Raw genomic sequence first — 16616 nt, 5'->3', positions numbered from 1 at the left:
CAAAACATATTATACCTCTCAGTGGAAGAACTTCCTCAATCCATCCTAAAGCCAAAATGATTCCCATCATCTCTCCTACATAAACTGACACTCCGTCAGTAATTCTTTTCCATTTTTCAATACTAAATTCTGGAACAATGAAAGACACCCCATAATTGCTATTTGAATTTTTTGAAGCATCTGTATAAACTTGGACATATCCATAATACTTATTGTCTAAATATGATTGTACTGAATATGGATCTAAAAGGTTTTCTTTTTCCCTTTTCTTCAACGAAGTAAAATCAACAACACTATTAGGAAATAGAGACGGATGAACTGGTGAAAGAGGAACATTTCGACTAATATTTATATGAGATAAATTAAAGTCTTTTACAATATTTTCTATCTCCCAACCAAAAGAATTTAACTTCTTTTTTTCCTTTTCCCAACTAGGTTTTAAAATTTCTCGACATGCTCCTTCTTTGCTCATACGTTTGGTTAATATCGCTGTATGTTACTGCCACCTGCAGCCAGAACTCTGCCACTGCAGTTCAGATCCTTAGACCAAGAAGACAAAGACACGTTTTATCAGAAAAGAGTGAACTATTCACATTCTGTCCATCAGAGGGCGATATGATCCTTCTCATTAACAAGCTGGGAGTCGCGCAGTTAGTAGCACTGGTGTCTTCCTGCTTCAGTCCAATTCACACCTCATCTCAAGCCACTTAGCACAAAAAAAAGTTAATTCAAAGGCCTTCATGCTAACAGAGCCTATTTATCAAACGGTTAATTAAGTTTAGTTAATGTTTTCTAAGAAAACCCAGCAGATTGCATTGAATTGTGGGCTGGCAGCATCCAGTCCTCCTGAGCCAGCTGTGGTGTTATGTTGTCTTTACAGCAATTCCTCAGACTGAGCATGCTTGTGGCGACAGCAGGGAAGAAAAACTCCCTTTAACAGAAATAACCAGAACTCCAGCAGAACCAGAACTTGGTGCAGTGACATAAGTCTTCACTTTTGAATACTGTACTGGGCTAACTTGGTCAACCCTCCATAAACCAAACTGCTTCTGTTCAGGTTTGGCTAGATACCACAGTAATATGGCATGTACTAGCTGAAATATTTTAACTTCAGCTGATAAAATTCCACATATATGAAAACAAATGGAGTCATTGAACAGGTAAATATCTTTTATTGAAGCATCAAGCTCATAGCACAGATATATTTAGCACATCTTGACCATCCAAAGTACTGCAAAAGAAATTAGAACAGCAAAGTGTCTCCTTCAGTACATCCTGACAGATCCAGATAACTGCACCCTCTCAACCCCAGAGTGGGAAATAACTCCAACTTTAAGGAGTGGAGAGTCAGATATTTATTTATTCACAAGAGTTAGTCAGCTTTAAAAAAAAAAAAAAAAAGAGAGAAAAAGTCATCCCTTAACTTCTGAACAAACTAGTTTGGGGAAACCGCTTTAACATTTGAACACAAAAGAGGAAATGAAAAATTGGTCCGCAGCAGAAATACAAAATGTTTTGTATAAAATTTTCTGATTATTTTACTGTAACAATGCATTGACTTCACTGTATAAAAAGAAAACAAAATGGCAATGATCCCCAAAAAGTAGCATTAAGATGTTGTTAATCCCACAGCAGCTGTTGGGAAGTCTTAAGGAAGAGTGAGGGTTAGGGAATCCCTCCAACCTGCTCCAAGAACTTCCCCGCAGCTTTAAGGTAAACTCTTAAGATAAACTATAACTTAACTGAACCCGTGAAAATATCGTAAAGAAAATAAAACCCTTTAACATGTCAGGATGCAGCAGCTTCTATGTGTGCTTCCAGCTGGAAGGTGAAGCACGAACAAAACGAGGAAGAGGTGGCACTAGGCTGTCAAGCAACACGGTACTAGAAGTCACATGCACCACAGTGTCGCTGGACGTCCCCCTCAACGGACAAAAGGAACGGCCATCCAAACAAAGAAAACTGCTAGGAAGTCCTATTTTTAACTGATTCAAAAGTTAGGGGGGGAGACAATCAATTTAATAAAATGGCAGTTTAGCCAGGAGTTATATGTGGAATGATCCGGGTTCACCCTGGCATGCTCAGACTGGTGGGCCTCTATTGTGCTTTTACAGATTTCTGTATGGGGCGGAAAGAGACAGAGAGGACGGACACAGAGAGAAAAAAACAACAAAAAAACGCTTTGCTGTTCAACTGGGCTAAATGTGTCTGATTCATTGAAAGCGTTTGACACGGTAGCAGCCAGGATGGTCGGCTCCATGGTCTGCAAGGACTGGAAAACGTTTGGTCAGCAGAGGGCATTGTGACTGCGCCGGCTGCTCTCCTGGAGTCGGACATTCAGCTCAAACGCGCTCCAGGCTGTTCTTCGTGGAAACGGACATTCAGACGGTGGGCCAAATCACATCAGCCCAACGAGGGCAAACTGTGAAAAAAATAAAAAATAAAAAAAGCTGATACCAAGAAACTGAAAAATGAAGTGACGCTTTATGGCCCAGCAAAGCAGAAATCCACTGCTGCAGTGCTCAGTACAGCAACAAAAAGTATCATGCAACTTTAGGGTAAACTCAAAACATCCCATAGCATTCTCAGATCTTTTGACTGAGTCAAAAGATCTGAGAATTTGGAAGGTCAATGCGTCTCAAGTGAGCAGGAAGAGAGTGGAAGACCACTGAGCCGTGAAGAGGTGGGCCGGTCTGAGCGTGCCAGGGCCCTGCTCTAGTGCGGGCGGAAGCCCTGTCTGTGGGGGATGAGGGGAGAGACCTGCAGGAAGGGACTGGTGTACTGGGCGCTGATGGACAGCCTGGAACAGAGCACGGTTAATTCCTCTACATGCACCTCAGGATCACAGCAAGAGTGAGCTAGAATATCGAGACAGCAAGAAGAGCTTTCATGCAAGAGACATAAGTCACAGTTACGACAACGCAAACAACTCAAACTGGAGGGTAAACTCAGGGCGAGGCGGGCAGCCGCCGAGGAGGCAGGGAGGGGCGAGGATGTGGCGCCCGAGCAACAGTGGCAGCTGCCACCAACTTTCTTTTTGCGCCTCTTCTTCATCCTCAACCCTCAGCTCTGCTGGTTCTGCTGGCGGTTCTTGGCGTAGCTTGTAAAGACGAAATTGTAATCGTTGAACTGAGCCAACTGGCGGTCGAGGCGCTTGTAGCCCTCGAGTTTCTGGGGGGAAGAGAACCCACTGCGACACTTGGAGCTCTGTGGAAGGGTGGGGGGGATTGAGTAAAAATATACAAAGAAACAAAGAGCAATTATATACACACACAACTGATTTATACTTAATGGACCACTAGGGGTGAGTGTAGCATTCCAAAGTGTAGAACTTCCTTTAGGAAGTCAGGGTTTTCTTGTGCAACATCACAGTTCTGGAACACATTGCCAATCGATGTGTTACTATGTACAGACTTCTGTAAGTTTTCTGGTGTAGTAAAACCGTTTCTCCTTCTGATTAAAGTTTATTCACATAAAATATGCTCAAAATAACTGTCCATATTTACCCATATTTATCTGTGTGTAGATGGGACTACTGTTTTTATTTTGTTCTTATGGTGACATTTTTATTTCTCTTCAGGTTTTGTACTGTTACATGTCAAATTTTAATACTACTGTATGTTTTAATGCTACTACAGATAGTAGCTATAACCTGGTGCTGTACATCTCTCCTTCAGTGGACAATGCATGTTGTACATTGTCCCATTTTAAATAAACTCAATTAAACCAGAACTTGCTTTTAATAATGATGGGACTGACCTGATTATATGAAGATCAAACCAGAACTTTACACATTGTATTAATAGTGTCCACACAACATGATGCTACCACTCCCATACTTTAGTTGGGATGGGCTTTGAGGCTTGGAAGCGTCCCACAGTTTTTCCTCCAATATGAGGATTTGATTATGTTCCGTTTCCGACCACAGGACAACCTAGCCAAATATTAAACCTTATTCTGAATGCATAAACTATGGCAGTGTTTATCTGCCACAGCTTAAAAAAAAATAAAAAATTCAGCAGCAACATCTCGCTATGATGAGACGTAAAAGTCACTAAAAACAAAACTCTCGTTAAAAAAAAACAAGAAACTTATGAGATTTACGTGTTGCTAAAACTAATTTTGTAGCTGCTACTGGGTGATATTTTTATTCCCTTTTCTAAAGACTTCTGTGATTGTACACAATCTGGCTAATATTTGTACTTCTCTGTAAGAGTAATGAGCGAAAAAAGGAAAAATACATTAGAACATTTTATTAAGGTTTTCATACTTCAAACTTGAGACTGAAAGTGACGTATAACATAAAAGCCAGTATTTAACAATTCCTCAGTTTAAGTTTGCCTTTTAATTTTTTAAATTAAAGTGAAATATTTGTTTTTGCAACTTAATTTTTTTTTCCCCCCCATACTTCAAAGTAGGGAATAAAAGTAATGTTTGAATTGTACTGCATACTAACTAATTAAAGGTTATTTTATCATTAAAATAGGAATTAGTTGTTTTTAACCAGCATTTTCTCTTTCATACATTTTTGTGGAAGCTTAAGTAGCTAAAACAGCACAGGACAATTTTTTTATTTGATTAGTCATCAGAATAATCACCACATTACTCAGTTACTAAAATAATACTTTACTTTGTTTTAATTTAACTAAGTTGTTTAAGAAAAAAATTCTAATTTTCAACAATGACCTGTTCAGAAAAGAGCTCTAGTTTCAGTGATATGTCAATATACCTGGATGGAAATCCAAAATGTTGGGTTTTTAATGTGCCACCAGATGACATGAGCTGTCAACTGAAGTTAATTAAAACGGGCTGAAATGACATTACAGCTGCACACACCTGGTTGACAAAAATTGTAGTCACAAATTTTCCTGGCTTGAACACATCAACAACCTTCCTGATCAGATCGTCGTAGGACGTCTGGGAGAGGTTGGTCTCGAAGCTGACGTATGAGAACTCTGGCTCCGGGGTGATGTGGATGGTCCAGTAAGTTCCCTGCACGCCACAAACACAACAGCAGCGTTACCGACGCGGGCTCGCATCTGCTGGCGCAGAAGGCGGCGATGTCGCAACTCACAGTCTTCATTCCGTTCATTGAGTATCCACAAGGGTTGAACATTGTGGCGTCGATCACAGAACCTGGTATCAGGTCACGAATTCCACTCCTCTGAGGGCAGAATGGGAGGAGACGGTTAGGACTGGGGATGCACCGATCCACTGTTTTCACTTATGGTACCGATATCTGCGGTTTACGTCTGGGCCATACTGATCCCATACAGAAAAACTGTGCTGAAAGACTTGAAGGGTTTCTTTTAAATACCAATACATAAATGTACTGAATTACAAATGTATTTAATAACTCTGCATAACAGCCCACTGTACATAACAGCTACAACAAGCTTGGTTAAACATGTAAAAACAACTTGCATTTATTCAGTCAGTGCAGGTAGGAGAATGACAGCCAATGGAAAAGAAATAAAGAAACTGACAATAGGTTGGCTACCTTGGTTTAACATGTTCAGAATAAACCTAAAAAAATCTTTTTCAAATGGTTCAGAAAGTGTAATTAGGAATTCTAAGTATAATGATTGAATAGATCTGCCTGTATGATTTGGCACTGATAACCAATCTGGAATTTTTCAATACTGGGACCAATACAAATATTAAAGAGGCAATATTATGCATTTTTCAGGCCATTTTATAGCACAATCAAGTAATTATGATACCTTTAGTTGTTACAAAAATGCTATATTTATCAAATATGACTTAAGAAATTTGACTTTGATTTTTCATGTCTTGAAATTGGGTCTCTGTCTTTAAAAACTCCACTTTCTGAAACTCCTCCTTCAGGACGTCATACCGTTGTTCCTACATTAACCCTTTAACAACATTTTTACCAGTATTACATTGATACGTAGCTTGTATAATGAGTTCAGCAATTGTGCAATTCCACCAGGTGTTTGCAAATTGCTGATGGCTAGTCTGAAGGAACTGAGTGGGGTAGGGCTGCTCTGTCAGGCTGAACCCGAGAAGCTGCAGTTCTGAGGAGGAGCTGTGTCTCAAAGGCGGAGCTAGGTTCACTCAGGTGTTTTTTCAGAGACTCCCATGGAGATTAAAGGATTTCTCAAACATGCATGAAAGAATCAAGGTAACACTGTAGATTATGTTTTAGATGAGGGAATATTATGATAACGTGATGTAAAGCTCAAACAAGTTGATCTTGTATAATACTGTCCCTTTAACATCAGATCGGTGTATCTCTAATTAGGACTCTTCCCCGTCGCTCCGAACAGCCACTGCTGCTTCAGGTTACTTACACGAGTGACCTCACTTGCAGAAACACCGTCTTTCATGTAGAACTGGTCCATAATGGCTGGGTCGAGGTCGCTCATCAAAACTTCCAGCGTCTGATCGGCCTTCTTGTTCTCCCAGTACTCTGGCAGATCCAGGGTGAACAGGTACCTGCAGGGCAACACAGCGGTCAAAACAATCCAGAGGGGAGGGGCTTGACGCCTCTGAATGTGCTGCCATTAAAGGAATAAAGCCCCAGGGACACACCTCATCAGCCACCAGGAGGCAGTAGTTATCAGAAATGCTGCAGCAACACAGCAGACTCTACAACTAGCTGGTTCATTTGTTCAGAGATGAACTTGAGAAGCTCTATGTGTCATCGTTTAGGGCAGAGGGAGCTTACTCAATTCTGTTGAATGCCTTTGCAGTGAAAGCAGCAACACTGGACATACACTCTAGTTCCAGCCGGTCAGCTTCAGGACACTTACCAGCAGTCAGAGTTCAAACGTCCCATGCAGTAGGCTGCTCCGTCTGGAAGGAAGAGGAAATCAGGGTTTATACTGGAATCAAAGACTGTCAGAATTTTATGACTACACTTGGTCAGATCTGCTTTACGTACTTGGGAAAATTTGGCTGAGAAAATCCACTTCCTCCTGAAAGTTTCGATGAGGGAACTCCTGGTGGGCCGGCTTCATGAAGTTCTTACGGGAATAGAAGAAATTCTGCAACAAAACCCACCCAAAAGTTACCCCACGGTGAAACTGTCCACTTACTAGCCGTTTCCATAACAAATGTGCTCAACATTTTGATATTCTGCTTATGTTGAAAAAATTAAATACAATTAATATGTAAAAAGTCAGTTCATGTTATAAGTTCATAAAAATCAGCTGCAAGTTTACTATGGATTTATCATGTTTCAAATGTCAAAGTCAACCTTTGATGAACTGTGATGCTCTGATAGTTCTGCTGGAGCCAGCTATGCATTATTTAAGGAGAGCAGAGGCTATAAAAGAGCATGACGCAAATTAAGTGTTTCCACTAGTTTTGCAAAATACACAAATTTCAAAACAGCTGAAAAAAATCTTATCCCAACGCAAAAAAGATTAGTGAAAAACTTTTTTTGCGCAATTTCACGGTAAATGGAAATGCAACTACTGTCACTGTGCATTGTTGCACAATGACACTTTATGTGACGGACTAACAAAGAGCCACATTTTGTGAAGTGGAAGTGAAGTAGTATAATAACAAACAAAAAAAACTGAAAAAATACAGTTTGCATCTCAGTTCATCCCTTGTTGCTCCCACTAAATAAAATCTAGTGCCACTGATTATATCCAGAAACCGGTTTAATCAGTAATTTGAGTGCCTCAGTGCAACTAAACCCAACGCAAATGGATCTTTTCGGTTTCTGGACTTGGAGGTTTGTTAGAACAGTATCATGAAATCCTAAATGGTACAGAAAGCCAACACGGCTTCACCCTTGACACATCATGGAGGCTGAGCTTCCAGCAGGACAACATCCTGAATCAGCTGCAAAGTTGGTCAAAACGTATTCACGTCTAGACTTTTAACAGAGAATAGCTGGCAAGTTTAAATACATTGAGGTTTGTATTAATTAATAAAAGCCTTGGCAAGGGTCTTCACCAGCATTCCATATATACAGAAGTGTGATGAGTTTCACATGAAGGCAGTGTGTGTCTAACCTCGATGGCGTCGAAGCCACAGTACTCCCTGGCGAGCTCCAGCAGAGGCACCAGTGCTTGCAGTAAGAGGGTGGTTCCACATGTCTTCAAAATGAAACGTCTCTTGGAGACAAACATGCTACTCTCACTGTGGCGCAGAGAAACGAAAAAACTTTAATAGTTAAACTTCATTATATACTACTGCAGCAGAGAAATCCATCAGTGAAGGTGATTGAGCTGGAACTGGACACCACTGAGCCAGACGATGTTTGGAGAGGACAGGCCGTTCTTACCCGAGTATATAAGCTTCCTGCTTGTCATTCTTTGTCACACTTATGATCAAACAATGCACATTTTCCAAAAGTTTGTCCCACTCAAACCTGGAAAACAGAAGAGAAGGAGGATAGATGTTAGGATTACTCTGCACAGCTTCCCAGTCCTGCAGCGTTTGAACGCTCCAATGTTCCAACACACCTCAACCAAAACGCCTTCCTAGCATGTCAGCGTGTTTTACACATTTACGTCATTAAATTCAGGTGTGTTGGAGCAGGGACGCATCCAAACATTGCAGACCCCTGTCCTAAAATATGTCGTACAAAGGGAACCTAGTGTTTGCAAGACATCCAATATCTACCAGTCGACCATTTTTAATCATTGCAGTAATTTACAAAAATGTGCTTTTGTGTGGCCTGAAAACCCTACAGGAGAATAACAAATTCCAGCAATATGAAATTAATAGCCAAGTAAAAAGGAGATAAACGTTGTACCCTCCTCCACAGGAGGACCGATACTTGCTGCTACTCCTGCCCTCCCACCAGGACTGGGAAAAAAAAAACAAAAAACAGCTGCAGTGCAAAAAGCAGCTGCGTCACGTTTTCCAACACAGCCTTGGAAGAACAGTCTGGGCCCATTCACAGCTCGGCATCAGCCACTAGAGAAAGAAGAGCTGCGCTCAATGGGGACTGTACCAGCAGCTACCCCGGCCCTCAGCTAGTAACCGTTCCATCTCACACACACCGATTCGCATCAGCACATACTTGAATGAGTTTCTGTCTGCAGATGAGGTGAACATCTCTCATGGAGAACCTATTGTCTGCTTTTCCAGCATGAAAAAAGGGAATTTATTAGCTGAACCACAGGAATAATAATAAACCTCTATTATGTCCATTACTAGACTTAATAATGTAATGCTACTGGACAACATTTGTTTATGCCACAATAAATCAGATCAACAGCTGATCTGTAGAAGGGATGGGCGATATGGACCTAGAATTTGATTACAATATTTTGTGTTACCATTGTGATAATACAAACAATGATGAAAAACTATCACACAAGGTTTTCTGCCAGAAAACTTGCTAAGCCTGGTGGTTGGGGGCTAGGGCAGTCATTCATCTAGCAGCCCATTGTGTTTTTCAGTTAAATATTTAAAGCTGACAGAAAATTTTCAAATATCACTTGATAATTATGTGCCATTGAAAGATTAATACCTGAACAATAAAGTCTTAAAAAATGCAAACACTTTAAAAATACTTAATCAAATAAGCAATGCTTAGCCTGGTGGCCCGCCAGGCTTATAAAACACTGGGGGAAGCCCTTTATTACAGGTGTCTTTTGTTTTTAGGATTTTTAGCATTCATAATATCAAACAAATACTGCTGTTTGAAAAATGTTCCAATTTTAAATCGGCTTCTTCAGGATGCCAATTACAGCATGATTTGTACCAAACGGCACACAGTAACTACATTTAATCACATTTTCAATTTTACTAATATTGGTGGAAGAAAGTTTAGAAAATAAATGTGAAAGTTTCCAGTAATGTTGTTTTGTTTATTTTAACATTAATGCACATTTATCAAGACAATAAATCAAAATGTGCGTAAAATCTTCTAAATAAATGGTAAGTTACACAATAAATTCCCACCTATTATATGTAATCAATAGGTCAATGGTTTAGTCTGGATGAACACATGCAGGAACTACTCTGTTAAAAGATTCATTTGTCTCTTTCAATGCCCAACAACAACGTAGATCATATTATGTTTCAAGTTATCCAGTTAATCCACAGTACAAACAGTGGCTGAGGTGTTGCAATTCCTGACGTAGAACAGTTTTATAGGAAGGGGACAAAATTTAGACTTTGTGATCGTGTGAAAAGTGGTTCTATGTTTAGCTAGGTTTCACTTTGAGATGAAGTCACTTAGAGGAGCTGCTGTCAGTAACTCTTTACTTTGTCTTCAGCATGGGAAGTACAGCTAGTTCAGTGCTGCTGTGCTTTTGTCCTTCTGCTCTGGTTCTGTTCAGGATTTCTTGCCGTTAACTGACCCCCTCCGCCATGCACATCACTGCTGGGTGTGAGGGGCTGCTGCCAAGTTAACGACTTGATGCAGTCGACCGGGGTGGGTATTCATTGCATTGTTTATCATGAGAAATTTAAGAATCTTGATTTCATGTCATGTTAAATCAAAAATAAACAATGTTTAAAAAAAAGTCTGCATTGCTTGAGTTCAATAAGTATTACTAAATTTGAAAATATGATTAAATGATGTGATCAGGTTAGTGATATAAAAATCACATACATTAGAATGTTTTTCAACAACAGTATTTGTGTCTGTGGAGAAGCCAGTAAATAGTTCTTATCGTCACTTTTATTATCATCACAATAGTACCATAAAACATTGTGATAAAACTGTAACCCCCACTGACTGTCCATTTTTGCCAGGAAGGGGAATTGCTCGGGCTGTACAACATATATTGAAAATACATTGTCACCGCAATATTAGTGTGTGAAATATTTATATCACAAAGGACTGTTTGAGTGCAATGCGCTTTGGCTAATATAGTTTGAGAGTCCTGAAGCTGTATTTTTTTATGCTAATGTAATATTCAGCCAGTAGGACAGTCTCACAGCAGCATGCTCTGACCAGACACACACACACACACATATGAAGAGGAGAAAACAGAGCGACTTGATGTAGTCCACTCAGCCTTCCTGGTAACTGCTAACTGACTCACTCATCCAAAATAATAATAATAATGATAATAAAAAAAGATATTTGATAAGGAAATATTCAGAATTCATTTTAAAACACCTTACTGGTACGGGAAAAAGCTCACTAAATCTTCCTGCAGTCACAATTTCTACACTGATCTGTCCTCTGCTCTGCCTGATTAAAAAAAAGAAAAAAAAAAAGAAAAACTGGTCTTAAGTTTTTAGCAGTGTGGTCACCAGTAGGGGGAAAAATAATTATCCAATGTCAGTCACCAAAAGATTTCTTGGTGTGTTGCTAATATTGTTGAAGGTGCATTTAAAGATTTATTTTACAGTTTACAAAATTATACAAGAGATCAGGAAGCAAAATAAAAACTATGCTCACGTAGTCCTGTTATGAGGGTGGAATCTCGATGCACACTTGTCGGCTCACAAATCAGACACTTGAGACGTTTGTGGTAAGTAAAATAATTTATTCAGTCCCGGCAGGACTTCATGACTGCTTTTGTGATTTTCTTTTTTTCCCAATCAAAAATCACAGATTTTGTGGTGCTACTTTAGAAATATTTCAGAGCAACTTTGTATGTTTTCCTCATTAAAATTCCTTTTAAAATCTACATATGGAAGAAAAAAGAGAAAAAATGTTTTTTTCCATTCTTTTAACCAACTTTAATAGCTCAAATTTTGTTACTCCCATACTGATTGTGGAAAACAATATCAGGTAAGGCTGAAGCAGCAATGTGGTAGAAGAAAGATATACAGAAATACCTGCAGGTGGGACTTAGTCACTCAAACCCAATGTTTTTCACCATATTTGCAGAGAAATAATCTCATAATTAGGCATTAGGACAATAAAAAGTGGGCATTGTGTGAATTTCCACGCTTTTTTTAAGTTGTTTTACAAGAGAACACATTTTTACACCGTTTTCTCAGCAACTTCCCTACAAATATGACTTAGGAATTCTGACTGCAGGGTGGGAAGGGGGGATCTTGAAGCCATCTTGACTCAGTTGTCTTTCTGATCATCTCCAGCAACAGATTAAGGCTTGGAGTGATGAAAAGCAGTCAGCTTCATTGAGATATTCCAACAGCAGGCTGCATGCTTGCTTTGCAAAGCATTTAGGTCAAACAAGTGTGACTGTGGGCTCTACAGGATGGTGCTAAGGGCCGCCATTTCACACAAAAACACATGGGAGGGCTGTAGCAACATGCCTTCCTGGGCCCATTGCAACAATGTTACCAGAAACCTGAGGCAGCTCCCGTTTCACAGCGACATGCACACCAAAGGCTATTTCAGAGCGCTCAGTGTGATCCCATTTCCTCAAAGAAAAGAACCTGGAACTACCAGGACCCGCTTGTCTTCACCCAATCAACAGGTACACACAGACCTAAATCTAAAGTTTGACACCACGTTGCCTTTGGGAACGTTGCCCTGCAGTCACCAGCAGCAGACCACAAGATCTGAGGTCTGACAGCGGAGGTAATCTGAGCAACGGCCCCGCCGGTCACTCAGATGCCCTTGTGGACTTATTTGGACACTGGCTGATGTCCAGCGGGCTTGATCCACTGACTGGGTCCCCGTAAGCCGCTAATCTGTCCTTTTGCTGTAAATTAATACCGCTCCTCAATCGCACCACTGGCCACACACACACACACGTCCACACACACAGGCGTTTGTCACATTATAGAACCTAAATTATTCCACCAATCAGACTTTTTCCAAAACACACATTTTTCTTTGAGACCTGAACGTTTCATTTTTCTGGAGAGCAGAAAACAAAAAGGGGAATAAATGCAACACATCCAGTGAGACTACAGGATCTTTTAATATAAAAGTTGTAATATCCCTCCACCTATATGTTATGCTTTAACATATAGGCACCACTTTCATTTCTTTAAAATCAAAAAGTGTGTTTATAGGTTGAAAACAGTGATAATTCATTTTCTCTCATTCATTAGGTGCAGCAAACAGTTTGAGCTGCAGACCAGCTTTCACAGCTGTTCAGAACCAAAACAGGCCCATTCTGATCAGACGTATCAATCACTATTCTGCTCACCTGCTGTGTCTATGATCAATTTTTTTTTTTTTTTTTTTTACATAACCTTTTGAGGCACGTGTAAGGAGTGAATTTTGTTGAACTGAACCAGGGCAAAGGTCAACAGTCTTTTACATCCACCACATGGATCTTTGTGAACCTCCCATCATCCTATTCAAATGCAGCCAAGGGCCACTGAGCAAATCAGAGTGTAGAACCCTTGAGCCAATCGGAGGACTGGGGAGGGGAGCGTCCTCATGGCTGGAAACGTGACTCGTGCAGGGACCCGTAGGGATTTTTTATTTTTTTTTTTTTACAAAACAACAAAAGTCAATATTCGGGACTGCAGATGACTGGACAGAAACACTTAATTCGAGACCTAAACCATCCAACAACAAAAACTGATGACCCAATCAATGTCTCTCTGCGCGTCCCACCTGACAGAATTCACCTGAAGAACGGAACCATGTCAGAAACTGGGTTCCGTTCTTCAGCCTGTCCAAGAAAAGGATGCATCTGATGAAACTGTCCAGAAGCAGTTCTTAGAACGGTGAGCGCAGCAGTGGCCATGCTACAGTCAGGCGAAGGCCGACCACATGCTTCACGCTCCCCTCCCTCCTCGTTGTTGAATGACGCATAGAGAAATGAACTCAACGACAAACGCAGCTACAGTTTAACAGTTTTATTACAAGACAAAAATGGAGTTTGCTTTCCCCCCCGATACTCGAATGTGTTCAACCCAGCCATGCAGACAGACAGCAAAGCGACAGAAGTATACGAGCAACGACACGACGCTGAAGTTGGTATCAGTTTTGACACGTCAGTAAAGGGCTATTTCAACACTTTTAAAAGAACCTGACCTCTACCTCTACCTCTGATCAGTACAATCTTAATTTAGAGTCCTACTTGAAAAGTGCAATACTTTGGTCAAAGTTATACTGGGTTATTCTACACTAAATAATCCGTAGTACAGCATGGTATGACATGTTTCACACTTTCACTGTATTTACCAAAAACAATGCGTCTCACTAATGTAAAATAATCTATTCGTGTTTCGACAAATTCATATTTTTCAACTTTCACAAATGACCTAATCCTAGATAAGCGAAACCCAGATTCCCTAAAAAGCAGCATTTAATGAATGCCGAAATTCAAAAGCTCCGAATCTCATACCAACTTCGGAGTCATGAGCATCGGTGAAGGGTTAAGAAAATTCATCAAGCCCGCCTAATTTTGGCAGCAAAAACTGACTGACACATGTCAGTGACGGACGAATCAGTCACCTAAATGGCACAGCATTTAGATCCTGTAAGATCCTAATAAAGGCCAATAAAGTCAGCAGGACAGCGCTTAAAAGATGTTGATACTCTTTTTTTTTTTTTTAAGAAGTAACATGAGTTACTCAGCTAATAACCGCTTGCCCACCTGCTAGTCTACGTATTTCTAAACACGACAGAAAATATCCATTACGAACCCTAAAGCATCAAGTAATGGAATAGGAAGAACTGATAAACTTAAAGTACGACGAATGAATGAGTCATCCTCAGAGTAGCACAGTTAAAGGGGAGGTGACCATTTTCCAGAGTGGTGTTAGCTAACTCGCTGGTGGGGGGCTGTAAGGCCAGAAACTGCTTCGGTTCTCAGCAGGCCAGATTCGGGTAAACCAGTGAAAGTATCCAGGAGCCTGGACTTTATAACATATTATTAACTACATGTCACACAATACCTGAAGTTTACCGCAATAGGCGACACAGACATGATATGACAGTGCAGACAAGGAAAAGACTCAAACCTCGGGATGGTGCGGAGGTCCCCGGTCCCTTTGGTCTGGTCCTGGCGAGAGAACCACACCTCCAGCAGCTTCTCGGTCCCCTCGAAGAAATGTGCACCGTTATCCTCCATCATGAGACAACAGACACCCAACAGAATTATTAGAACGTCAGTTACAACGTTTACAGCTTATTTAATCCTTCCTCGGTTAGTTATAATTTATTGAGGTACAGTCCTTTAAGCAATCCAGGTGTTAATTATCTTGAGTTACCGCCTTCCCTTTTGCAGAGAATACCGTAAGCGAGTGCTAGCTAATATCGCCGGCCATACTGTGTAAAGCGCTGAATGAAGTGCGTGTGTTGATTTTATACCAAAGCTTCATTACGTCACTACTGCGTCGAGCCAATCTAACAGCAGGACCACTTCTTGTGGTTTCTGATTGGTCCAAGGACATGTCACTTTATGGCAGAGAAAGGTTTCCTCACGTGCCCTTCTACAGGTACTAAAAATTACGACACAATGGGGATTTATTGTTTTCATACGGCATAATATCAAATATTGGGCATTACTATTTGATAATTCTATGATTCTTTTTTATTTGAATTTGTAAAACTTTTTTGTTACATAAAAAAGTTGTGAATGTTTTTAGTGCGAACTATAATGAGAACAAGAAAAAGCAATATTTTGAAATGAGCTAATACAGTATTTTAATAAACAAATTAAATATTCTTGAACACCATATGCATATTTTCTAGGTCAGAAAAGATTTTTTTTTTAATCCATGCAAAAATCATTATTAATGTTCAGCTTAAGTTTAATTGGAGTATCACATATCATTGCATACATTTAAAAGGGCGTTTAATTATAACCAGTCATTTTAAATATTGACTAAGCATTAAGAAGAAATACATATCCTCACACATCTATATATACCTATATATACTATATATATATATATATATATATATATATATATATATATATATATATATATATATATATATATATATATATAATGAGCTAAAAACAGTATTATAATAATCACATTTTAAAAATAAAATTAGAATGATTTAATTATTGAGCAGAAATGAAAATGTTGGAGATGTCAAAGTGAACGCTATGCAACAGCTGCTGTTGTTACCAGACACCACCACTGTTGTAGTGCAAGCAGGTACACTGCTACATATTCTGCCCTACAGTTTGAGAATGGTACAATGACAAGCCTGGACTTCCTGAATAACTTTGTGTATCCAGTCATTGTGTCACTGCATGAACAACACAGGCCTCATTTCACATTCATGGCTGAAAATGCTCCAAATCATCATGGCCACTGGAGACTGGGGTTCTTCGTATGGAGTGACCTGCAATTTCTCCAGACCTGAGTCCCATATGAAACCCAGAGAAACAACTCTAACTCTGAAGGCCACATTTCAAGAAGAGTGGGATGCCATGCCTCAGCAGACAATAAACTGACTTGTGAACAGCATGAGTAGTACTGTCAAGCTGTTCCTGATGTTCAGGGAAACATGGAACATTATTGAGACATCGACACTTTCTGCTGTGGTAAAAGGCGCCCCACAGTTCTATGCAAAGAAGGTCCTCGGCTATTGAGAAATGATTGCTGGCTATTTGTACATTTTACCCAGTCGATAACATTTGGCTGCGGCTTATGTAAGGCATCGATTGGATGCTATGAAACTTACTGGAAATTACGTACAAATAACCAAAATATGATATCCCCATATATATATATATATATATATATATATATATATATGAATGATATATTTGGTTATTTAAAAAACTGTAGCTATCCATGAACTCAAATGTCCGAGCTGCATTTTTGAA

General features: G+C 39.8%; 1 protein-coding gene across 1 annotated transcript; it reads right to left on the bottom strand.

Annotated features, from left to right (window-relative positions):
• Positions 1 to 2907: 2907 nt before the first annotated feature.
• On the bottom strand, positions 2908 to 15123 carry amd1 (adenosylmethionine decarboxylase 1). Its single transcript, XM_028040223.1, has 9 exons — positions 14791 to 15123; positions 8264 to 8350; positions 7992 to 8118; positions 6908 to 7010; positions 6777 to 6819; positions 6315 to 6459; positions 5075 to 5164; positions 4837 to 4992; positions 2908 to 3207 (listed from the first exon to the last, which is right to left on the bottom strand). Exons 1-9 carry the CDS (start codon positions 14901 to 14903, stop codon positions 3064 to 3066), a joined length of 1008 nt encoding a protein of 335 aa, XP_027896024.1. The 5' UTR covers positions 14904 to 15123; the 3' UTR covers positions 2908 to 3063.
• Between the last annotated feature and the right edge of the window lie 1493 nt (positions 15124 to 16616).

This window comes from Xiphophorus couchianus, chromosome 15 (genome assembly GCF_001444195.1).
Source record: "Xiphophorus couchianus chromosome 15, X_couchianus-1.0, whole genome shotgun sequence".
Taxonomy (NCBI): domain Eukaryota; kingdom Metazoa; phylum Chordata; class Actinopteri; order Cyprinodontiformes; family Poeciliidae; genus Xiphophorus; species Xiphophorus couchianus.
Note: the sequence above shows the minus strand (reverse complement) of the source record. Positions and strands in the feature narration are given on the sequence as shown.

Bases quoted from the DNA above. Each gene is read 5' to 3' on its own strand.
- amd1 (XM_028040223.1), bottom strand. From the start codon at position 14,903: ATGATGGAGGATAACGGTGCACATTTCTTCGAGGGGACCGAGAAGCTG. The intron at 8,119-8,263 runs GTAAGAACGGCC...TCTGCGCCACAG, and splicing joins CAGGAAGCTTATATACTCGG to TGAGAGTAGCATGTTTGTCT. The intron at 6,460-6,776 runs GTAAGTGTCCTG...GTTGCCCTGCAG, and splicing joins CGTTTGAACTCTGACTGCTG to GTACCTGTTCACCCTGGATC.